The 25642-nt window shown below is 37.4% G+C and overlaps 1 protein-coding gene across 2 annotated transcripts; it reads left to right on the forward strand.

Annotated features, from left to right (window-relative positions):
• The first annotated feature begins 1429 nt into the window (after positions 1–1429).
• On the forward strand, positions 1430–25642 carry LOC18445562 (fluoride export protein 1). Of its 2 annotated transcripts, XM_011629246.3 has the most exons (6): positions 1430–1716; positions 4903–5243; positions 15105–15182; positions 23471–23765; positions 24078–24475; positions 25025–25642. In XM_011629246.3, exons 2-6 carry the CDS (start codon positions 4956–4958, stop codon positions 25256–25258), a joined length of 1293 nt encoding a protein of 430 aa, XP_011627548.1. In that variant the 5' UTR covers positions 1430–1716; positions 4903–4955; the 3' UTR covers positions 25259–25642. The 2 variants fall into 2 exon arrangements, with proteins under 2 accessions (XP_011627548.1, XP_020530011.1); XM_020674352.2 differs by lacking the exon at positions 15105–15182.

Genomic DNA, 25642 nt, shown 5'->3' on the forward strand with positions numbered 1-25642 from the left:
AAAAAATATTTAGATCGTTAGTTTCCATTGGTATTAGATGAACCACCTAATTGCAAAGATGAATGCTTTATACTTCTGAACTGTATATGTAGAAATTTTGTAGAAACAATTTTCCGTAACTAAAGATGTTAGATGTGGCCTTCTCTCATTTTAACTTGTTCTATAAGTGAGCGGGTGCAGGGCCCGTGTACTCTTTGAGATGGGCATTGTGAAAAGCGCATGGTGTCAAATTAGATATGGATGGTGCCAAAAATATCCCCAACAAAAACACCATTCAAAATTTAGTTTTTTTTTTTTATATTTATGATAAGCTTGGCTTATACAGTGCAGGAAAAAGTTTATATAAAGTTGCAACCTTAAAATGTAGAATTACAGGTGCATTTAAAAAATCTATCAAAAATATTGTTCTAATGTTGAAAAACCTTCTAATTCATCATCTCGACATCGAGATGTATGAATATGAAAAATTTTTTTTTTTTGAATCCTAAAAAATAATGCATCTTGCAACACATATTTAGACCGTTCATTTTCAAGTTTTTCATATGTTTATAGGTTTACTTGATTTTACCTATTTTATTTATTTATTTTTGATAGATCAGTGGGGAATACATGCCTCTACCTATTTTTATAAATAATAAGCAGGTTTCAAATGTGTATGTGAAAATAAAAATCTAGACCGATTGTCGAGACTCAAATGATGGTACCTCCACGACCTCAACCCATTCTCGATTTTGACTGTTTTTGAAGTTTAAAATTTTCTAATTAAATATCAAAAATAGATTTTTTTTATAACAAAACTACGTGATAAAGAATAGACAGAAGTGGTATGCTCCACTTTTTCCATATCTGTAAAGGGGTTGCTTGGACGGCGATAAACATACATCTGCGATGGTCAATGATCCATGTTATCTTCCCGTGAATCATTGAGACAGTGATATCATCTAACAGACCAAAGGGATCGCTCCCCTCAATCGGTGGTTGTTAAACTCTGACGTCTCAATCCCCATCAACGCGCATGGTCGCCAAATGACGAAATTACCTCCGTACGTCATTCGATGCAACATACAGGGGTAGTTTAGTACTTTCTTTCTATTCGTAAATTGCATTGATTACCGCGTACCGCATCTCTGCATCCTCTCTCTCTCATCTTTCTCTCTCCTCCCGATCTCTCTCCCTAGCTTCACATGCTTCCTCTCTCTCCTCTCCATCTCTCTCTAGCCTCACCATTTTGTACCTCCTCTCTCTCTAAGTTTTGTAACCCTACTTTTTCCCTCTCTCTCATTGGCTTTCTCTCTCTTCCTCTGTATTTCTTCCCTTTCTTTTTCAATTCCTCTGTATTTCTTCCCCTTTCTCTCTCTAAGATCGCTGTCATAGTTTTGTCCCCCACTCTCTCTCATTGTTTTTCCATCTCTTCCTTCTAAATTTCTTTCCTTTCTCTTTCGTCCTCTGCATTTCTTCCCTCTCTTAGAGCATATTTCTTGTTAGGCATCCTTATCTGCTCTATCATCCATTCGGCACCCCATTTCACATTCCTAACCACTCCACCCTAAACCTGCCATTCTTTTTGGATACCAAGTCAATAAAAATTTTCTGAAGGAATAGAAGCTTTCGTAGAACGCTTGCTTTTTCCTTACATATTGAGAAAAATCGACTGGCTTCATTCGACCTGCATTCAAAGGAATTCTACTTAGAATTGATGAGAAGAGTTCATTAAAGGTGGTTTCCTTATCCTTTTTTTTTTTTTGTTCTTATCGAGTTGGTATGTTTTGGGGCGTTTCGTATTTGTTGTCTTTCTTAAATTTAGATTTTTTCGATTTTGCGTGGTGATTCTTTTTCTCTGCTTTTTGTTGACACTGCATTGTTTTATTAATTCAATAGTTAAAGGAGATGAAATATTCATGCATTGTTTTATTAATTCAATAGTTAAAGGAGATGAAATGTTCATTAATTCAATAGTTAAAAGGGGATGAAATGTAAAGCATTTCATTAGTTGTATTGAGTGGTCCTTAATTGCCCTTTCTTTTCTTTTTTTCAGCTTTTTTTCTCTCTCTCTAGTTTTAAATGTGATTTTTTCTTGATTTATGTCTATAGTGTCATTTTATTATTTGGTGATATTTCCCTTGCTTTTATGTTTTTGTCACTTTTTTTATGCCCCCTATTTCCTCTCTTTCATTTTTCTTCCATTATTTCCTTCTTATTTGTTTTAAATGTGTTTTGGTAATGCTTATTTGAGGGAAGTCGTTTTTGGGGAATCCTCTGTCTCATTCATTCTGAAATAAACCTAATTGTCAATTTCGTTCTATTTGATACTGCTTTGGCTAAAATCAACTAAAACGCCATTTTCCTTTCTAAATTTCATGTGTTCTCATTTTCTTTTCAATTAGAAAAAGAAAACGGAGAATGAGTTAATTCCAAGTATACGAAAGTTCTTGAAGAGAAATAAAATTGGATTACGATTTTTGTAATCTACAATGGTACAGATAGGAACATACACAAATTTGTATGCTTTGAAATCTTTATCTGCATCAATGTTCGTGTAATCTGTCTATATTATTAGGACATAAAAACTTCTTTGGTGTGAATTTCATCTAATAGTTTGAGTCTTCCTGAATTTTGTTGTTGGTTATTATTTTCAAAATTTTCTTGCTTCTAAATTCCTAAGTTTTTTTAACTTTTATGCTTGATTTCTTTTCTTATAATTATTCACTTCCTCAGAGTTCAGAGAACTATTTGTGAAAAATTTCTCATTTCTTTTTTATGTTCCCATTGTTTATGTTGTACTGGCTTTAGTCTTTCTTATTAATTTGCTTATATCAATTTTCATTTGGTTGCTTCTTTTATGTTTCTTATTTCCATTTCTAGTTATGTTTGGCTTACTTTTCTTAGTAATACTATTTTTATGAATTTTGTATTATCATCAATTGTAGAATTTTCTATATCTGTTTTTTATTGCTTCATACACTAATAAACTCTGTTTTTATTTACAATTTTAATTTTCTTGTTTTAAGTGATGGTTATTATGCAACATGCTTTTTATATTCTTTCTTCTTAGAGGTTGTTTAATTGAAATTATTTTAGTAAAATGAAAAATGAGCGCATAATTTAAGTTATTTGATGAGTTTATTAGTTTGCTTAAATGTCTTTCTCATTTTCTATTTGATAATGTTCTGTTCCTTGCTGAGGAATTGGTGTTTCCTTTACTCAGTTTATACTACTATTACTTTGCATGTTAAGCTTGAAAAACTGGTCTTTGAGTACTATGCTAGCAGCACATCAAATGAAGAAAATAAAAAAAAAATCTAGCTTGGATTTGAAATGGATTACCGCTGAAATTAATTTTGAAACCTGTTCTGATCTGCATTGATTCTTTCTATGCTTTCAATTTTAAAAACCTTAGATCTACAATAAGCATGTATTCACAGTCTCCATCAAAATCCACTGTTATGATTTTTACATATTAATTTGATGTCTCCTTTATAACTTGATCCTTTTTTTGAAATGGCACTCAACACCTATGCTTGCTGCCACATCATTGAATTTTACTAACGTTTTCTTGTATCAATATATATCTCTATTTTTGCTGGTTTATTTGCTCAAACATGAATCAGAAGCTGCCAAACTGCCTTTATTTATACTTATTTCATGTGACTTTTGAGCTTTAAATATAGGAAGTTACTTTTGGCAGTGATAGCTCTTCCTTGTTACTCAATCTAGCAGGAACAACTTAGATCATTGAAATGTGCCAGCTCAAAAACCAAATGGCATGCGAACTGTAGTTTCTTGGTTGATATTGGCAAACAAATTGTGAAATGAGCTGGTGTAGGACGCTATTGTCCGTGAAAGAATGTAGAATATTGGTATCGTTAGACTTCCTGTTTCTTGCAGCTATTGTCTCCTATATAACCAATGAAAACTTAAGCGATAGGCAATATCGTGTTTCTTGGCTTGGCCTATATTATAAGATCTCCTCTAAGTGGTTGGTGCATCATGGGTGCTGATTATATTTGAAAGAGTGTTCTCCTTGAGATAGACAATAAAGGAATTTTTCTTGGACAACTTTCAGTCATCTGCATTATACACTATTTTTTTTATACGGTCCCCCCTATATTGAAAAGTAAAAAAGGCATTTGTTTGACCCCAAAATTTGGAGTGGTCTTGAAAACATCAAATGAACACTTACAAAAGAAAGAAAAAGGATTTTGAGCGCATCTAACCCTACATTTTCCAGTACAACAAATCAGACAGCTAGTGCCAATCCATTTTTCTCTCTCATCAACTTTTTAGGGTTCTTACTTTTTGTTTCCTCCTTATGTTTTTAATTGCAATGTTTGCTGAGGTCAAGAGGAAGTGTGTTTGAAAAATGAGGTTAAACAAATACCCCTAACATCATTTCTTTAAGGAGGGGGAGTTGAACTACTACAGAATTAGCGTGGGGGCAAATGTAGTATTTTTTCCCGTGCGGGCGTGCGCTCGTGCGTTCGTTCAAATAATGCAATATGAGAAATGTATTGTTTGTGCCATGACCTAGTTGGAAAATTTAACTCTCATCAAAGATTGCTGGTTGAATTTCAATGAAATCTTCCATATCTGATTTCCTATCCCTCTCTGTATGTTGCTTTATGAGCGTAGGCATTCACAATCACTAATACGGCCAAGTTGTGCTTCAACATTTTAATATTGTGGAATGCTAATTTTCATTATGCAATTAGATAGGTTTGTTATTGTCGAATATATTAAATGAGTCCAATGCAGTTTTGTAAGTTGCAACGTCCTTAGTAAACTGGTCTATTGCCTGATGTGAGTTACAACTGATTAGCTAGGTTTCTTGTCCTGGTTAATGGGTTTCTCATTCACCATTTTGATCTTTTCTTATAAATAACTATATTATTGCGTCCGCTATAGGAAGCAAATACTCTTTCAGTGGAGATTGTGTTGTGAAATATTCACTCGGAATCATGGATGGGCAAGAGAATATTAATGGTCAAGCACCAGGCACTGATAGAAGTACAATAGAAAGTTACCTTTCATTGAGTGAATACAGGAAGGGTTCTTTTGAGTTCAAGGCGATGCCCATACCCAATGACGCTCTTATGTATTCAGATGCTTTTTGCTTACAAGAAGGTGTGATTTCAAACATGTCATCCCCATTATCACCTTTGGCATCAGAGATTATGTCTCCTCTTTCAATTGATGCTATGTTAGATACAAGGCCAAAGGAACAAGCATCCAGTGAGCAATTGGAGGTAAATTGTTTTTTAGTTATTAATTAACTTCCAGAATAATTCTGAATGGATATTCGCATTGAATAACTAGTTTAAGGTGGTTTTGTTGGGTATCATGTTTCTATTTTTCATGCATGCTTGAGATCAGGAACTTCAGATTCTTGGACAGTCAAAACCATAATGGAAAAGTTATTTTTCTTTACAAATTTACTTAGGTTGCTAGACCAGATAAAATATTTTGTCATGTTTGATGTGGGGTGTAAGAATTATGATATCCTTTTTTTTTAGGTGAAAAGAATTATGATATCCTTAATAAATAATAAAAGGACATTGGGTGTAAGAATTATGATATCCTTTTTTTTTTGGATGAAAAGATTTATGATATCCTTAATAAATAATAAAAGTCAATGACATGTGCTCTGTATTGTATTTGTAGTATGATGAAATTGCTGATCTCTTGCTACGATCATCTAATAGTAAAAAGAAAAAAAAAAGAAAATTTTTCGCTCATTTAGTTTGGCTTTTTTTTGGGTAATTGAAAAAACACTTTACCACGACGGCAAGTTAAGCCGTGATCATTTAGTTTGGCTTAATCATCTAAACAACACATTCTTCAGTTTTATCTTGAGTAGACCAATATATATTCAGATGGAATTGAATATGACCACTATATTTTAATTTTTTCAAGAACTTTCTTGAGGATCATTGCCTAACTTTAATCATTGAAATATCTCATTACCTTTTAAGATTTGGAGATCTTTATAAGGGAAATGTTGATCTATTTTACCAATCTCGTTATGGATTTTCTTGGTTGCTTGCAAGGATGGCAATTGGGTTGGATCGACCTGCCGACTCGACGGGAAGATTGACATTGGTCCTGGTTTGGACCCAAATATTGGACACCCATTGACATGCATCCGATTCGAGTTGGGTCTTGGTCTAGGTCCATTTTTGGACCTTGTCAGGTCGGCTCCGGGTCAAGGTCGACGAAAATATATGACATAATAGAAGAAGAAGAACGAGAGAAGAAGATCTAAAGAGTGAGAAAGGGAGAATTTTAAAGATAGAGAGAGTCACTTTGGGTTCTAAAATCACCCATGCACCGCACTCGTTATATATATATATATATATATATATATATATATATATATATATATGTATGTATGTATGTGTGTATATTATTACTTTTTACTTGTATACAATGATGTCCTTTAAGTGACGGAACACATAAGTCCTTAGGGACTTAAATACAATAGAAAAGAATATAAACTTCAATATCCACAACACTTCCTCTCAAGTTGGATCATAGATATCCCTCATGCCCAGCTTGCTTATGATCCCCCGTAGTCGAGGTTTCACCTTGGTAAGAATATTTGTTAGCTAGTTTTTGGTTTTCACATATGGAAAGCAAATTTCTTGGCAGTAACTCTTTCTTAACTGAAATATTTGTCTATATGCTTGGTTCTTTAATGCTGACCAGGTTGTGAGCTATACTAGTGGCTGCCTTGTTTTCATAGTACATGGACATTGACCCCTTTACAAGAAAACCAAGTTCTCGTAATATGATTTCTAACCAAAGCAATCGCACACAGCATGATCGATGGATTGGTACTTTGCTTTGGACTTGAATGAACTACAACTGATTGTTTTTTACTCCTCCAAGTCTCCTCCAAGTCACAAGGTTACCTCAACCAGAGTACAATAACCAGATGTAAATATCCAACACACAATGTAACCAACCTAATTTGCATTTATATAGGATCAACTTGTAAGTTTCCATGATTAGCAAGCAAACAGCAGTCCTCTACTAAGTGATGATTTTAAATATTGAATAACTCTCTAAGCAGCTTCAAGATGAGTAGTTCATGGAGCATGCATGAACCTTCTAATGACACCCATAGCATATGAAATGTCTAGATGTGTAAGTGAAAGATATATGAACTTGTCCACTAATCTTTGAAACATACCCACATTGTTAAGAGCTTCATCCTCTGGTTATCCAAGTTGTAGTTTTGTTCCATAGGAGTATCAGTAGACCTAAGTAGACCTAAGCTTTCTCATTTCCTTTAGAAAATTTATCACATAATTCCTTTGAAAGATAATCCCACAAAAATACTTCAATGGACCTAGATCTTTAATTTCAAATTCCCTTGTTAGAAAGCTCTTGAGTTGCTGAATTTCTTTGGGCAGCTATCTATAGTCTTCCACACATACAGTCGGGGTACTGTTACTGATTGTTAAGCCTCTCAAATCAAGCTCGGGGAGATTGCTTTGGTCAATAAATGGTCGAGTCATAGGACATGGGGATTCTTGATAGTGAATGGGGGCATTTCAGGGTGGTGGAGTGTCCCTATTCACAGGTGGTTGGAGTTGGACAAGACTATACTTGAATAATAGTTGTGGGGTCTTGCCCATTGGCTCCTTTGTAGGTGTAAATTTCAAATGGAGGGTCCCTAGTCACTAGTAATTGGGCTTATCTTTGATTTCAAATGGAGGGTCCCTAGTTGCAGGTGGTTGGAGAACCTTATACTTGATGTGGCTCCTCTAAAGGTGTAAATTTGTTGGGTGAGCCGTATCCATGCGCCTTGAATATGATGATTCATTGCCCATGTCCTAAGGTCATTTTGTATGAGACTCCGATTTGGATTGTAAACTTGGCTTGTTGATCCTTATTTCATTGATTTAACCACTAGGCAAAGATGTGTTCTTGTGTTTATGTGTGGGTTAGCTTGTGCTTGACTTTCCAAGGGCCGATCGCTAGTCGAATGCCTTTCATAGAGTAAGACTCTTTCTATTATCAAGTCAATGGATGTGACTGAAGAAAAGTTCATATCTGGGGTGGCATTCTCTAATATTAAGGCAATCTTCACTTGATCGATGAGTGGGAACTCAGTGACTTGCAAAGCGACATTCTTAAATCTTTTGACAAAGTCAAGGAATAACTCACTGATTTTCTTCCGTTTGGTAGTGAATTCCCCTAGTGAGATAGGTCATGGCTTACTCTTGTTATAATGGGTAACGAACTTGTGGAACATTTAATCACATGATGCTTGAGGTTTATCCCATAGTTACCGGGAATGCCCATGTAGGGGTCCGCTTCCGCTTTGGAATCTCGATCCCGCTCTCCGAGTGACCGGATCTCGATTCTAGACGCTTCCTTGCATATTTGGATCTCATACCCAGAGTTATGGGAACTCGATTCCTATTATTTGGGAACTCGTTCCCTAGCAAGTGGGATCCAGATCCACATGCCCAAGATCATGGCTGCAATTTCAGTTGGAAACACGATTCTATCGTACTAGGAATCGAGTATCCTATATCATGGGAGCGAGCTACACCTACAAAGTTTATTTTATTTGTATAAAATAAAATAAAATGTGGTCATAGCTTACCCTTTTTTCTCCCTCCCTCTCTCTCTCTCTCTCAAGAATGAACCCAACAAGTCATAACTACCATCTAAAACATTTAATGCAACCTGAGAATTGTGATTGTAGAATGATTTGTATAGACACCATCTAATTTTTGAAGGGCTTGATCTCTGTGTCATAAAACTCAAATTTCAAATTTTTCTTAAAAAAATATCATCTAGCAATTACTATATGGTTCCCAAAATTTTAACCTAAAACAATCAACCTAGTGTGGTGTATTGAGTCTTTTGACTAAGGGAGTAATGCACAATATGCTCGTGCATGAGCACAATACATGTGCTCAATCGTCGATTCCATACTTAGTCGAAATGGGAAATCTAGCCCATCCTTGAGTGTCATATAGACGTGAGAAGGGTAAATCTTGCCCAGCATTGATGCCAGTTTAGAGAAGGGTATATTATAATTAAGGTGTAGTGGTGCACTGTATACCACAATAATTTTGTTTACTGAATTTGGTGTGAAATCATGCTCCAATGCCTCACAATAAGGTTTTTCAGTGAATTCAATATGAAATCAGGCTCCAACCCAATGCTGTTGTTTGCTGAATTCGATATGAAATCATGCTCCAATGACATCAAAAATTCGAAGGAAATCTCAATGCCAAGATTTTTATTACATTGATTCCTTGGAATTGTGGATCTGGAAACATGCTATCTAATGGAAATCGCTCCCAGTTTACAATATACAGAAATAGTGAACTTCGAAAACCCCGTTCTAAGAATGGCACAATGCGATCCCTTTTGGTAGGGAACCCGCTCTTGTCTAGATAGCAATGCTCTCCCTAGAAGTCGTGGAACTCGCTCCCATCCCCAAGCCATGCACGGAGCTCGCTCCGCCGCCCATGGAACTTCAAGCTAGACTCGCTCTGGTATCCCATTCCCATTCACGGTAAACTATGGTTTATCTCTCATAAACTCATGTTGCCAAGCCAGGGTTTCTCCTTGATGCATGAAAATAGCATTGTGGTGGTTCGGTTTCTTGTGCAAAGTGGGCAGGGTTAGTAGGTAGCTTGTGACATGGAGGCTGGAGCAACCCTTCACCAATAACTTTTCTCCAAAGTTGGGCATAACGAATCCTATCTCGAGGACTTCTTGTATGTAGAATTTTGGGGGTCCAAAGTTGTGACCTTGTTACTATTGTTTGGAGTGCCTTAAGGGTCTCTCCATGCTTGCTAAAATGGGCTGGATGAATTAGGATCGACTAGTAAGCTGGGTTGGTCTACTGTTGTTTCTTGGAATGAATGGTAGGAGTGTGATGTTTGGTTCTTGGAATGAGTGGTAGGAGTGTGATGTTTGAAGTGGAATATGACACACTGGAGATATGGTAGTGCGATGCAGGTTGAGTTCGGGAGGCTGGAGGTTCATGGATCATTTGTGGTGATTGGTATGGTAGTGCAAGCTCATAGGGAGGTTGGTTAGGTCAGTTGGTTTGGGCTTGGGGGTTAACTTGGTTCACCACTGGGTGACCGTGAGTGCTGAATGTGGATGAGCTAGATGTCAAACCTAGGTCCGGCCGTTTACCTCAGTCCTCGATGAGGGAATTGACCAAATCCGTCGTGAGGCGACCTCCTGCAATGGGGTTATTTTGTTGGAAGTGGTAAAGCCCTATGACTTGATGGTTGACTAAACCTACAACTAGAGGCTCTATTGGAGGCCTTATTCCTAATTGGTGGTTCTATGTTTGGATGGTTGGTTGTGTTTGGTGTTCAACGTCAACCTAATTTGAGTTGACTAGCTCATGGTCATAAAGGGCTTAGATCTCTACCTTGCCTTACCATGTGGGCAAGGTTAGGGTGCAATTCCCAAGTTGTGGAAATTGGCTGTTGTCTAGTACCCTTATCATCCAGGGTGGCCTTAGCTGAAGGCAGTAGTTGAAGAGGCTACCTACATATAGGTTGGGCTGCTGGGGTGTCTAACTATTTTTCTAACTTGGCCAGGATTTAACTTACTGGCTATGGTCTCATAGCTTAAAAGGGAATTGCTGTAGTGCCTTCTGGATTGGTGGTTAGATTCCTTGACCTTGGCCAAGACGTGGTTGTGGGTTTGGCATCAAACCGAACAATGCCCTGGCTTGGTTGGAAGGCATTAGGTGCTATTTAGGAATAAACAACAATAAAATTATTGAAAATTGACTTAAGTCTCTAAGGGCAGGGTCAAAGATGGGGGTATCCTTGCATGGCAAACGATTGAAAGGTGATTGACGTTTTTGTTATGCCCATACCGTCTTTGGACCGAGCTATAACCCCTATGAGCCACTATGTGGTCATACTAGCAACGATGTGCTCCTAGAGAGTCGTATGCAAGAGGAGCACTGTGACACATCTTGAGTCGTATGCAACTTGAGGAGAGTCGGAGGAAAAAAAAAGATTCTTGAGGAGTATTCCAGGAAGAGGAGAAACTGTGACACTACTTGCATCGCATGTGACTAGACCAGGTTGCTAGTTTTTGACTTCATGTAAGACTAAGTACCAAAATATAACAGTGATGTGACTGATGCAACTCATGTTGCAAACTTGCAATATGCCTTTGGGCTCTTCTTGAGCTAGGACTTTCTTGGGGCCTCTGGTTTTGGGCTTATGAGGATGAAATTTGCCTTTTCAGAATGTGATTCCAAGGGTTGTGTTTAGATGTTTTGGCGGTTGAGTAACTTGATAGGCCCCATGGTGGGTACTAGACTATTTACATGCAAAGTCAAGATGAAATTTCCTCTACCTTGATTTGCACCTAAACTAAATCAAACTAAAGAAACGGTAAAATTTAGGTTTGGTCAAATCAAGGTCCGAGAGAAGTTGATCAACAAGGGTCCTTTCCTATGGGCCACTGACCATCTTGGCTAGCCTAAACCATAAAGAAGTTAAAATAAACTTAGAAAACTAAAATGAAAGTTTGAAAACAGCTTAGAAGTAAAGAAGAGATATCCTCAACATGCAAATAAAAACAATGCCAAAGAAAATGCGAAAAAGTCACCGACTTGGTGGTAGCTGGGCTCCCATACCTGATACCTGGGTTTGGGCTTGGATAAGACAATTTCAGTGCGTGGCGACCATTCCCTTAGTCTTTGAAGGTTGCTTGAGCCGGAGACCCTCATTTTAGTGTCTTCCCAATGATTTGAGAGGGTCTTAGAAGCAAAAGTGCCTATGAGAGTGCATGGTCCATCTTAAGGGTACACCATGGTTTAGAATAAACACTAGGGTAGTTTGTGGTCTTGAAATGTTAGGTTAGAACTTGCTAGAGTTTCAGGAATGTCTCAGGATTTCAGAGATCTAGAGGTTTCTTAGGGTTTAAGAGATCTAGAGTTAGAATTTCGAGTCTTAGAGTAGAGTTAGAATTCCGAGTCTTAGACTTTCTAGGGTTTGAGGGTCATCATCATCATCATTATAGCCCTTTCCCAAATTATTGAGGTTGGCTATACGAATCTTGGTTTGCCATTCTGCTCTATTAAGGGCCATACCCTTAGTGAGGCTATAAGATACCATATCTTTTCAGACTACTTCCAACCACGACCATTTGAGTCTACCCGTTGCCCTTTTTGAGCTTTCTACTTGAACTAATTCGTACCTCCTAATAGATGTTGCACTAGGTTTGTGTCACACATGGCCTGCTCACCTAACTTTACTCTCTCTCATCTTATTGCCTATTGGTGCCACACTTAAATTTTCTTGAATGGATTAATTTTGAATTCTATCTCTTTTTGTCTTTCCACTCATCTATCTCGACATCCTCATCTCCACTTCACTCATTTTATGGGTATATTGTTTTTCGTCCACCCAACATTCCTCTCCATAGAGAAAAGCTAGTCTAACAGCTGTCCAATAGAACTTGCCCTTCAACTTCATTGGTATCCGGTGATCACATAAAATTCCGGTTGCACGTCTCCACTTAACCCATTTTTAATTCTCTGTGCGACATCTTCTTCAATCTCTCCATTTTCTTGTATTATCGACCCTAGATATGAAAGTGTGGTCTCTTTGGTACTTCTTGGTTGTCAATTTTAACTACTTTCTCGTCTCGACACTTATTATTACTAAACTTATATGTCATATACTATGTCTTAGTCCGGCCAATTTTAAAGCCTTTAGATTCTGAGCATCCCTCCAAAGTTCTAACTTTGTGTTGACGCCGTTTCGAGTCTCATCGATAAAATTATGCCATTTGCGAACAACATGCACCATGATACCTCATCCTGTAGGTGCCTAGTTAAGTCGTCCATAACTAAGACAAAGAGGTACGTGCTCAATGCTGACCCTTGATATAGACCTATTGTTACTAAAAATTCACTTGACTCTCCACTAGTTGTTTGTACACTAGTAAGCACTCCATTGTTCTAGGGTTTGAGGGTAAAATTGCAAAATTTGTAAAACTAGTGGTAGGGCTTAAAAAAGTAAAATCTGGACCCTAAAATGACCTAGAAAGTTAATTTATAAATTCAAGTGGTGTCTAAATCTGAGTCATTCATTGTCATCATGCGACACGAGATGCATCGTTTGCTGCTCAGTTTGAGTTGTACAACATGGGGTTCTAGACAGTTAATAGGGGTGTTGCAGGGCATTGCCGAGGTTATAGAATTATTGGGTGGCACCAATGTGGACCCTAAGATTCAGACGTGATCTCAATGACATGGAACTGCTTAAACTAGAGAGTTCGTTCTCTACTGTTCAAAGATTTATCCTGCCTTGGTTTGGTCGGGACATTTTCATTTGCAGTCCCTGGTCTTTTCTAGTTTGTCATCCTTCTATCACATTCTTAGAAATGAAGGCCTCCACCAACTCAGAGGTCAAACATTCTTGATTCCCTCCTGACTCCTATAGGATCCAGCTGTTTGGGTGGCTGGACGTACAAAAAAGATCCTAAAAACTGAACCAGTAACAAAGCCCTAGCTTTAGCATACCCAATTTACGCATCCTTTGCAAATATAGTGAGGAGACGGTGGCCTACCTTTTCCTCTGGTCCCCTGCTGTAGGGAACCATTGGAGCCAATGTTTAGAAATGTTTGGGGCAGAATGGGTAGCGCCGGAAACTATCGAACAACTCTTTTTGACCTATTTCTGGCCCCCACTACCAAAGGCAGGAGTAAGATGTTGAAGGGCCTCAACCCTTGCTTTTATTGGAATGTGTGGATCGAATGTAACAGGACCTTCTAAGGCAAATAGAGAACCATCCTATATGTTAAGCAGAAATCAAAACAATGGTGATTGAATGGATGAGAGAGCTTAAAGGTTTCAAATCTTACATGACCTCGTATTTCCTACTAATAGGGACGTAATAGCCTGATGTGGTAGAACTCTCAACATTGAACCTTGTGCTGGTGACCGCAGAAACTGGGCACCATCAAATTAAACTTTGATGGGCATTCATTCGGAAACCAGGCAGCATAGGTGTGGGAGGAATGTTCAGGGATAGTAAGGGAACCACAATCTTATCCTTTTTGGGGCCCGTCAGCATTACAACTAATCAATGGCTATGTGCCCTCTTACAAGGCTTCAAGCTCTTCGATATTGAGCACCTTGTTAGTCTTTCAAGGGCATTCAAAAAATACCATCAATTGGGACAATAGGGTCTCTACTTGCTTATGAAGATTCGATGAGATGTTGAAGGATTTTATTGGTAAGTGCCTCACTTTTTCATTGTATTTGGCAAGAGGCCAGTAGCATCGCCAAAGTTCCAAAAAAGGCCGGGTGGTGCCTATGCACCTGTGGGGTGGGGCTGGCCGCCCAGACAAGGGTGGGCGGCCTAGATTTCTTGAGCTTCAATCTTCAACATTTGAGATGTTTCCTGATCTCAAATGCTTCCTAAAAGCCCTCTAATAAACTTTAAAAATCTATAAAATCAAATCCAAACCAAAAGGATGATGTTTGCATCAATTTTTCAAAACTCTGAATTAACTGATCAATCAAACTGGAAAGCAAAAATGTATATTTTTCTTGTGTTTTTTCACTCATGTAAAAAAAAAAAGGGTTTAGGACATATGGACCCTTCTTTTCCCCCCTTATTTAGGAGGAAAAGTACAAAAATGCCTCTCTATTGGGGGCATTTTTGCCCCTGGGCAGGCACTGTCCTAGGCCTCTATTTCTTGGAACATTGAGCATAGCAGATGGCTTGGCTAAACGAGGGGCTCCTAACACATCCCTAGTGCTCGATCCACCCTTAAGCGCCATCATTTTTTTGTGTTCCATTTTGGCTGTTTAGTGATTTTCCGAGACTGAGCGCTGCTTCTTTCATGAATGCTCTCTCCAATTTCATTCATGGAATGCTGTATACTGCAATTTGTATATGTATCAGTTCAAATACCTATTTAATATAGGTAGCACTATTCAATTTGTATATGTATCATTTTAAATACCTACTAAGTTTGACATATGTTGGTATGCTGGTATGAAAAACCTACTTCCAATTTGATTTCAATTTTTTGAATAAGAGAATATTCAACTTAAATTCATACATTTATTATGTGGCAGGCAAAACAGGAACATGTTCCTCGAATGTTTAAGCTTTCGTCAGTATTGATCCATTTGGCTCTTTTTGGTATTTTTGGGGTATGGCACTTTCTTTCGCATAGATGAAGTTTGAGTACAAACTCCATTTTCAATTTTATTGAAATGCTATGTTTTCATAGTACCTTTGGTAATCTTTTGAGGCAGCAAAAAGTTTTGCAAGTTCTTGAGGTTTTTTAATCTGTTTATCACGTATTGCTTGTCATTTGTTATTTGTACAAATACATGCCTTCACTGTGTGTGCTATGTGCGGGAATCCATCTATACAAAAGAGAATTGCATTGTGCCAATTGTTTCCAAATTATTAACAGCTTTAGAGTCATGAAGAGCTAACCAAATCTTTTATTTCTATTCTCCAATAATAACTAATGAAGTAGTACTTCATATTGGAATGCTTTCAAGAAACATTCTCATCTAAATGTTACTTTTTTTGTTGTGGTAAACTAGGAGACCCAGATACTTCGTGCAGAATTCCAGTGTCAACATTGATGGTAGTGTATAAGAAACCAAATCTCATGCAAGGGAGTACAATGTACACAAGGACTAGACAATACAACTCTAAAATTTCAACAATACACTTGAATTACAACCCTTGAAATGAAATTACAACAAGGTCACTGCTACCACAGTGACTTAATGACTTCAAAATGCACTTAAAAAGAGGATTCAATTCTATTTAGGTCCCTTACACATAAACAAGGCTATCCATAAAGAGAGATCATGAATAGTGTGCTCTTGAAAATTCAGCAACGCTCAATCTTATAATGCAAAATTATACATCAATTGAACATTTGAAAATACGTCAAAATCAATATCTCAATTACATTAACATATGATTGCTCAAGTGTAATGTGCATCAAGTCCATGGGAAGGCATTCGGAGCTCTCGGTGCCCAGTTTACCTCCTTGGGTCTTACCTATGTGCCAATGGGTGATATACGATGACATCTCATAAATCCGGGCCAATTCATCATGTAATAAATGGGAAGCCAAGAATCTATTGATACATACATCAATTATGGAAGGTTTTTGAAGATATTCAAAGACCTTGCAAGTGGGAAAAACCGTGGGAGAGAGGTGACACTTTAGATCACAAAATTGGTTCAAGTTTCTTCACATAGTGGCTTATAGCAAATCGACACAATCTCTCTTTGAAAAATGGACAATTCAAGGAAGCTAGAAGGTGTTCTAAGTGATTGATATGAGTTGAAAAACTCAGAGAAAATCAGTCCAAAATAATTGGAAAATCAAATGACCAAAACTCATGGAAAGCTACTTCAATTTGTGCATGGATGAAAACTCATGGAAAGCTACTTCAATTTGTGCATCGCTGAAGTTATAAGAACAACATGGATCATGAAAGATCAAATGGAGAATCAAAGGACCAAAGAATGATCAACAAAAAGGAAAGAGATACTGCTGTAATTGCAGACATACAATAGAGAATTGACAATCAAATTAATGGAGAATTGAAAACCTTACTCAAATAATGAAGGCTGCATGACTACTTCATCCATGGTATGAGCTTTGCTCCTTAGACCACCTTTTATGGAGGTCGATTTCACCTTGAAGGGGCTGCTCTCTTTCATTACAAGAAGATGGAGTTTAGAGAGAGAAAGAGAGATTAGAGAGAGAAAGAGAGACTTATGTGTGCCAAAGAGAGAGGACAAAGATTGGGGTGAGCCACTTTTGGGGGGAAATTCTAGTGAGAGAAACTCATGTGTAAAAATGAACTCAAGGGGGGTGTTTATAGCGTTTCCAAAGCTCAAAGGATGAGATGCTTCTAGATGATGAATCATGACCCTTCATGTCATTTACCAAAGGCTACAAAGAGAGGCATGATCCTAGCCCACCATCCACCATCAGCCATCAAGATGAGTGGTATGGAGTTAAACACCCTTATCCTCCCTTTAATTCACTCCAATTTCTTTTGTTATCAAAATGCCCATGCTCTACATTTTTAATAAATGATAAAACCATGATGGAGGGTATGTCCTTATGGTCATTAAACCAAAATTTTAGCAGAAAAAAGGCTTTCAAAATTCCTTCTCTATTAAAGAGCATGTTGGATCAATGAGAACATGCCACATAAGGTAAGTGGTTAAGTGTACAATTACTATATGCCCTTAGGGTTAGGATTAGTATTACAAACCCTATACTTCTTCTAGAATATCCCACACATGTGCACAAATCCACTTGCTTTAGGCATTTAACATGTGCCAAATCAATTTTTCAGAATTCAACATGTTATGGAAAATCAAAATACATGACTATTCAACATATAACACCTTTAAATGAAGGGTTCGGTTGTATAGAACTGAGGCTCCAAGCAATCAAATTAGAGCCCACCTTCAAATTGTGTCGAGAAATGTGATTTTAATACTGGAAAACTTTGTGACAGTCTTAAAATATATTTTCATCTTTAATTAAAAAAATTTAAAGCTTCTAAAATAGTAAAGATCGAGCAGATCTATGAACACTTGAAAATCTTGAAAATTGACGGTCCAAAAATACGTTACAAGATGCGACTATTTCCAAAACTTGAAATCCATTTTTTTCTCATGTCCATGCATCTTGATGTCGAGATGATCAATTTGAGGATATTTGGGCATCAAAACAACCTCTTCTAGTGAAATTTTTGAGGTGGGCTCTAATTTGTTGTTTAGAACCTTGGCTCTATATAAATTTTTTTCTTCAATGAAATGACAAGGGGGTCCCCCATGGGGTTGACGTCACCCCCACGTCATCTCCATGTGGGGGTCCCCGGAGACTCTCCTTAATTGTCATTACATTCAAATTCTTAAAAGCGGTTTTTGTTGTCCAAAACAATCTAGAAAAATTCTCATAAATCCACAAAAATCATTTTAATGATTTTTCATCAGAACAAATGATTTTGTCAATGATTAAAAACATTTACGACGGAAATTAGCATCTTTGGAGTCGTATTACAAAATAGAGCATTCCACTCGGCTGGACTCAGAATCCAAAGCCACCTTCTCGGAATGACCTAACAAACTTATGACCCACGATTTTAAATCAAGGGCTCAAGATATTATTCTATCAAGTGAAGTCGATGTGCGACTCTGAATCCCCAAGGTTAAGTGGATTTCAGGTGCACCCCTTAGAGGACATGCACACGAGGTGCGAGGTTTCTCCCTTGGCACATGTGCATAGCTCTATCTAGTGGATCCGTGGAAGAGCAAGATCCCATGCATTGCGACTGTTTATGCACATGCCACGAGAAGGTTCTAAGAGTCGGGGATTTAGGTCAATGTCCTCTATTGGCCCCAACCTTCGCGTACACAACTTTCAGTCATCAACCTCATGCGAGCAAAACTAACATAACAACTGACCGCCTGTCACTCAGTCATAAGGGACAAAACAAACTTTACAACAAACCGTGACTTACCCTCAACCCTCTTGGTACCTTCCATATACCAATCCTCCTCATGACCTAATCGGGGTTCCATGAGTCTTGGTCCCAATGCGCAAGATCCTAGAGTCATGTCGCTTTATACTCCCTCTCAAGTTAAGAGCCATTGAAAATGAAAGAATTTAAGGCCTTGAAAGGACATAATTCCAACAATTGATACAAAGATGCCATACTGATGCTTCTAATACAAAATAATATTAAAAGAACAAATTATGAATGGTGCATGTTTTATCAATGGATCTTGGCGCATTGGAATATTTAGAGGTAGCCCTCAACCCTTTTGATACCTTCCATATATCAATCCTCGTCGTGATCTAATCGGGGTTCCATGACTCTTGGTCCCAGTGTGCCAAGATCCTAGAGTCATGTCGCTCTTATACTCCCACTCAAATTAATTTCCATTAAAAATGAAGGAATTTAAGTCCTTGAAAGGACATAATTTCAACAATTGATACAAAGATGCCATATTGATACTTTTGGTATAAAATACTCCTAAAGAACAAATTATGAATAGTGCATATTTTATAAATGTATGCATGGTATATGAAGTTATTCGCGATAATATGGTCTATTGAAAATTAACGAAAATCTTAAGTAATTACGTGGTATCGTATAATGTGAATAATTTAAGATTTAAATCTTGAACATGTAATATAATATGATTGAACTATATGATGGAATACTAATATAACAAAGTTAAAGACATATTTGTTACTATATGATGTGTGTGTGTGTGTGTGTGTGTGTGTGTGTGTGTGTGTGTGTGCGTGTGTGTGTTTGTGTGTGCGTGTGTGTGTGTTTGTGTGTGCGTGTGTGTGTGTGTGTGTGTGTTGAGGATATTCCTATGTGCATCTATGTGCTAGATATTGGAAAATGCTGAGTCGTGTGCCCCTCCCCATATCAACGTTTGCTTTTTATAACTTAAACTTATTAATTACCCTTTTCTATCACTGTGCTAGCGAGGGGTTTTACTAGGTCCCTCCCTATTCTATTCATAAGAAAGAGAATTAGATACAGTAGAGCACATGAATTACAAGGATAGTAAATCTAAATCAAGCACTCCCATCCCCGTTACATACCCTTAGGAAGAGAAACTACATTCTGTTTTTGTTTCCTTTTTTGAGTTCAGATGACCTTTTATGCTTGAATGCAGTTGTGCTATTATCCTCCTCCAATTTTCTCATTTACAATACCCCATGTGTCTAGTTCAACATATTCATCGAGTTTCTTTAGATTTTCCTTTAGCTCATATTTTGGTGTTATAGATACCAGTGATACAAAAATCGCTAAGTGAACTCAAAATCACTTGAGTTGACTTGGAATAGGAGGAGCACCGCTTGGGCAAGTCTCTTGGTACCCTCTTATGGTGTGAAAAATCTGGTAAAAAGAATGTTTTATTTTTCAGATTTTTTTCCAACTAATAATCCATATCTAACCCCATTTTGATAGATTTGCACACAAATCAATCCCTCAGCCTTAAAAAATCAAAATTTAATCAAAATTAATCAAAATTTACATTTGGGCAAAATTTCTTCAAAAACATCGTACCATTTGTTAGCCTTAAAACTTAATCCGCCTTTCTTACAATCTCTCTCTCATTTCTCAACCAAATAACCTACAATTGATACAAAATGTTGGTATTGGAGTCTTCTAACATTTCTTATTAATTTGTTGGACTAAACACAGCAAGAGAGAAGAAATTTTTCCACCATTTTCTTCCCAAAGTGTTTTTTTTTATTAATTTTAATTTTTTGAATGGATTTTGATTTATACTTCTTATTATATGTAATCAAATATTTGGGTTTCAATCCTTATTTTGTATATTTTTCTTTTTTCCTTTTTTTTTTCTCTCAATTTTGTCAAAGTCTGCCGATCCAACTTAGTGACTCGGGCTATTTTGCTTGGATTGGTGGGTGACCGGTTCAAACTACCTGTTCGATAGTTAAAACATTGGTAGGTACGCTCTTGTAATGCTTCAAGTTGTGTAGTATACTCCACCTTTGCATCTTATGTGGGCGTATAGCTTATTGTGTTGTTGATACATGCTTTATAAGTGTGTCACGTGTCACTCATTGAACCTTTTGACTGAATAGGGTGGTTTGAAATTTAACTTTGTTTTGTTTTTCCTTTCTCATCTCACTCGCTTTTTCAAATTTAGTCAATGGGAGTGTCATTTTGTTTTCTTTTTATGTTTTGGTTTTCCCCCATTTTTGTAGTATTTTTTAGGGGAACACTCCTAACTTGCAAAAAACAATGAGTCCACTCAAGACTGACTGAGCTAACTTGCTATGGGGCCCATGAAAAGTTTAGGAGCAGAGTCCAAGTTTGCCAACTCTGCAGGTGCTAATTAGGCAACAGAAGCCCATTTCCTTGGACGTCTTTCAAATCTATTCATCATTCTCTGTGGATGGAACAAATGACCATCTACCCAAAAGTATGGTCACTGGTCACTGAGGCCAATACTACCAGCAACATTAAAATTTTTTTGGAAGGAAACCTAGATCTTCCTCTCAAAGCAAAGGTGGAATGTAAAATGGTCGGTCATCTCTTTCACATATGGACAAGGTTTTAACAACCAGATCGTAAATCGTTGAAGCCGGTCCAGTTCTTGTCATATATTGGGAGCCAGTCAGGTCCCTCCTTGAACCGGCTGCCTCTTGCTTGTTTTGTCAAGAATAGGCCAGTTCTTTCAGATTAGAACTAGCCTGTTCTATCCTGCACCGGTTTAGGGTGGGAGGAATTTTTGTATGTGCATTGAATACGGTTTGAAAGAGGGGATTTTTGTATGTGCATCTTTGAATTTTTGTTTAAAAAGAGGGGTGGTGGCCCACACCATATTTTTTATTTGTAAAGTGGGCCACAACCATTAGCTGGCTACATCTCATGCATGCCTTAGTAAGTGTGTTGTGCAAGTGGGAAAGCTAGGAGCTTGTGCGAGCCTCGAGCTCTTTATGGAGAGTCTTACGCCTTTAACTCTTTAATGTGGGACGATTGCTCCCGCTTTTTTACTCCACGCCACGCCTCTTTTCTGTCGCCCCTTTTTAAACCACGCTCTTTAACCCTTGTATTTCTTGATTTAGGAAAAAAAAGGCATATGTGAGCCACATGTTACATGTTAAAATAGAAATCTCATATGATCACATGTTAAAATAGAAATCTCATATGATCCCTAAAAGTCCAAACAATTCATGTTCAAAGAATGTTTTGAGAAGGAATACCTTAATACACTTTTTCCTAATACTTATAATAAATATTTTTGGCTTGGTGATTTTTACTTGTTGGGACTACCTTAATGCTAGATTCTTTTATGTATTTGATTTTTGTTGGAAATACCTTCATGTTAGATTCTTTTTTCTTATTTTATCTTTATTTATTGACTCAGTTTTTTTGGGGGTCAGATTTATTAGCTAGAAGAATCACTCTTAAATTAAAAAAAAACTGTCAAAAGAAAAAAAAAAAGGAAAAACTTTAGAGTAGCGAAAGCATGTGGATAAGAAAGTAGAATGGAGGGCCATAGCTTTTTCCTTGATTTCTATTTTGTTTTAATAAAAACACAATAGCTCATTGTGAGGTCATAGTTTTTTTTTCTTCTCTCTATCAAATAAAAAAGGTTCAAAACTATTCTAGAATTCTTTTTTTTTTTTAATAAATATTTGAGTTAGAGATATCAATTTTATTGCAATGAGCTGTATTTAAATCTTATTTTGACCATAAAATGAATATAATGGATAACAAACACTCAGACATGAGACAACCTCTTAGTATTTATATATTGTGTAAAATACTGAAAAATTAGAATGCAATACCATTATTTTCATGGAAACCTAAAAACCTAGATTTTTAAGCAATTATAGTGATTTTTTGAGTTTTTTTCAATGCTGGCTTTTGCCGATCCGGCCTATTTTTCGATCAACGTTGCTGTTCCATCGATTCGGCATGGTTTTTGGGGTGGCTGATCTGGTTCACTGATCCGTTTTGTCTAACCTTGCATCTAGATACATTTAACGTTAATATCGAAACATAGTGTTGAATGTTCTTTTCCTGTATGTAGCTTGTATTTGTACAGATTGTAAACCATAATGGGCATGGTTTCTATGGGTCCCCGGACTCATGTAGAAATGCGCCCAATCGGATTTTGGCCTTGATTTTAAAGGGGTTTATAATCTCTAAAATGGAGATCATTAATATGTAAAAATAAATAAATTTTGAAAAATAAAAATAATAAATTTTGATGGAAATATTTGGAACATTGGTTATAAACCTTTTTTTGATGAACCACCATTTACATCCATCTTTGAGATGGATGGTTTATGCCTTGGGGGATGCAAAGGTAAGAATGCATCCCCCGACGCATATAACACTTTACCAACCATAATTGTACAATTAGTTCAGAACCTGTAAAAACAAATGTTTGCTTTCTATTCAATGATCATTGCTATCATCAATAGTAAGAAAAAATGGCGTATTTATTAGATCTCAGGAGATTTTATTAGTTATAAGATTATATATTAGCATATGTTTTCTGCATTGTTCTAACATGACTTTATTCAAGGCGTGAATCTAGGATGAGAAAGAGAGACTTTTGTTTAGTTTTCAAGGTCGTGGGTCAGTAGCATCCCTTTTGGTTTTATCTGTCCTTCTCCTTGCTTCTAGAAAGGTTGCAATGATTCCTGTTGAGGGCTCTCTCTTTTTCTCTGGCTTAATCTAGAGTAAAGGGAGATGTTTCCGAGTTCCGTCTTGTGTCTTATAAGTTTGAACTAATACGATGTGCGCTCCTGCACCTAGAAAGTGTGAAGCATGTATGCAAGGAATTTCACATTCTGCTATCCTGAAGTTCTATTCAATTGTGTCCCTCTAAGGAACCATGATAGAATTTATTAATGTTTTTCAATTTTCAGGTACTATTGAGGTATGGTTTGCAAGTGGTATTTGGGCCCGATGTTGCAGGGTTTACAGATGATCATTCTCCTCTATTTTATAGTGACTTCCCAGCTAATATACTTGGATCTTTCCTTATGGGATGGTTTGGGTTTGTGTTTAAACCCACCATCTTGGAATTCTCGGAGGAGTTAGCCCTCGGGCTTACTACGGGGTTCCTGGGAAGCCTCACCACCTTCAGCAGTTGGATCCAGAAAATGCTCACTTTAACAACCCAGGGGCGATGGGTGTTTGGCCTTTTGGGCCTTCCAATAGGTAACCAGTTGAAAACGAGAAAGAAATTCATATTTATTTTCTGCGACTGATGCAAAGTTAAAAGAGATATCCACTTGAAACCATCTAGATATACATTTTCTCTCTATAATATTGTGGTGGATGAAGAGTGCTTTTATCTGCAGTAGATGGGGAGGTACATATTTTATAGTCCGTTTAGGTTAAGATTGGAAACTACCATCACATGCTTAACTGATCAAGGATGAAACTTAGAACAAAGTAGAATTATTTTGCCTCCCAGTGAATTTTGATGATAAAACTTATTGTGATATTTGTTTTATGATTGACTAACAGGCTTGTGGATCACGATTGGTGCAATAAGGTCTGGCATAGAGACTGGAAAGAAATTAAGGCAATTCATGGACCATGAAGGCCATTACGAAACTTCTTGCTTTGATGGGAAATGTCGGGTTAAGAGCTGTAGGGATAAGATGGTCTCCTTTGGCATTGTCCTGGTCATGTTGGCCTTGGTATTGGGGCTAAGCATTTTCCTTACTTGCCAAAGGTCCAAGAAACTAGGGCTGGCTTGTTTGTTTGGCCCACTTGGTGTATGGACTCGATGGTTTCTTACTCGGTTTAATGGTAGAGGCTTTGGGTCTAATCAGCGCCTAATGTGGATTCCATGGGGGACTTTACTTGCTAATGTACTTGCTTCGGGGATTATGGCGTCTTTATCCACATTGAACATAGCTGTAAGTCTTTTAGGTTGTCCACTCATTGTTCATCAGTCATTCTTTGCCTAAATTATGAGGTTTCCAGAATAATTGGGATTGTGAGAAAAGTTCCTACCAAAACATGCTATGTTTTGAAAGTCATTGATTTTCTTGATACTGAGACCTGTTTCTTATGGCCAAGCAGTAGCCATTTTCTCCTTCCGGGGAAGTATGCTATAACTCAATGGATCGTGAAAAAAAAATGTATCCTGTGTTATAACTGCCCATTGAAATGGTAAGTGAGAGAGTGGTACCCAGTAGATGGGGCGTACCTTATTCTAGGCGTCTCACTCTCTCTATCACCATCCGTCATTTTGAAGGATGGTGATTACCCAATGGGCTATGCCTCTTTCTTTCAGGGCCTGTTGATTTATGGTATACTTCCTGTTTTATTCAACTGGGTTTTGCATGAGAAGTTTCAGTCCACCTCTCTTTCTTTGGCTGAAATGTGCTAGAGCTTGACGTTTTTGAATCTTATAAATGTGCAATTTATTTTCGGGGTTGGTAAATTATGCATGTATTTTGCAGGAAAAAACTGAACATTATCAGACTGTTATAGAGGCTATACAGCTTGGGTTCTTGGGCTGTATGAGCACAGTCTCGACATTTGTTGCAGAGGTTTATTCCTTGGCTGAGAACGGCCATGTTTGGAGAGCGTTCTGGTATTCGATTCTGAGTATAGGATTGTCATTTGCTTTGGGGACTTTGGTCTATTCTGTACCTGTTTGGACCAAGTGTTACTCTTTTACAGATGGAAGGTGAGCCATAGGATTATCACAAAACCAATAAGAACTCTCTCTGCTACCTGGCGGATGTCCAACGACTTCGCGGACCTGCTGGCGAAGGAGGGTGCTAGAAGACACGGCGAGGCAGCTCAAACTGGATCCACATTCTTTTTTACCAGTGAACCACTTTTTATTTTTTGGGCCTTTTTTTTTGTTTTCCTCGTTGTTGTACACCTGAAGGGGGGCAATTTTATGCGGCCTTTCCAAGCCTCTTTTTGTATATCGTTTTCCATGGGGATATCTTTTTACTGTATAGGGGTTTTCGATCTTCTTTAACCGGGGTTCCCGTCTAGTGGATTCGCCTGGAGAAACAATACTTTGTACTTCCCTTTCTCAGCAATACAAATGTTAACATTAAAAA

Source organism: Amborella trichopoda, chromosome 12 (assembly GCF_054954075.1).
Source record: "Amborella trichopoda isolate Santa Cruz 75 chromosome 12, AtrichopodaSantaCruz75HAP2 v2.0, whole genome shotgun sequence".
Classification (NCBI taxonomy): domain Eukaryota; kingdom Viridiplantae; phylum Streptophyta; class Magnoliopsida; order Amborellales; family Amborellaceae; genus Amborella; species Amborella trichopoda.

What these genes read in the sequence shown, in the direction of transcription:
- LOC18445562 (XM_011629246.3), top strand. Translation starts at nt 4,956, where the DNA reads ATGGATGGGCAAGAGAATATTAATGGTCAAGCACCAGGCACTGATAGA. An exon ending in CATCCAGTGAGCAATTGGAG is followed by an intron (nt 5,244 to 15,104) that starts GTAAATTGTTTT and finishes ATTATGTGGCAG; the next exon opens with GCAAAACAGGAACATGTTCC. An exon ending in CTCTTTTTGGTATTTTTGGG is followed by an intron (nt 15,183 to 23,470) that starts GTATGGCACTTT and finishes TTCAATTTTCAG; the next exon opens with GTACTATTGAGGTATGGTTT.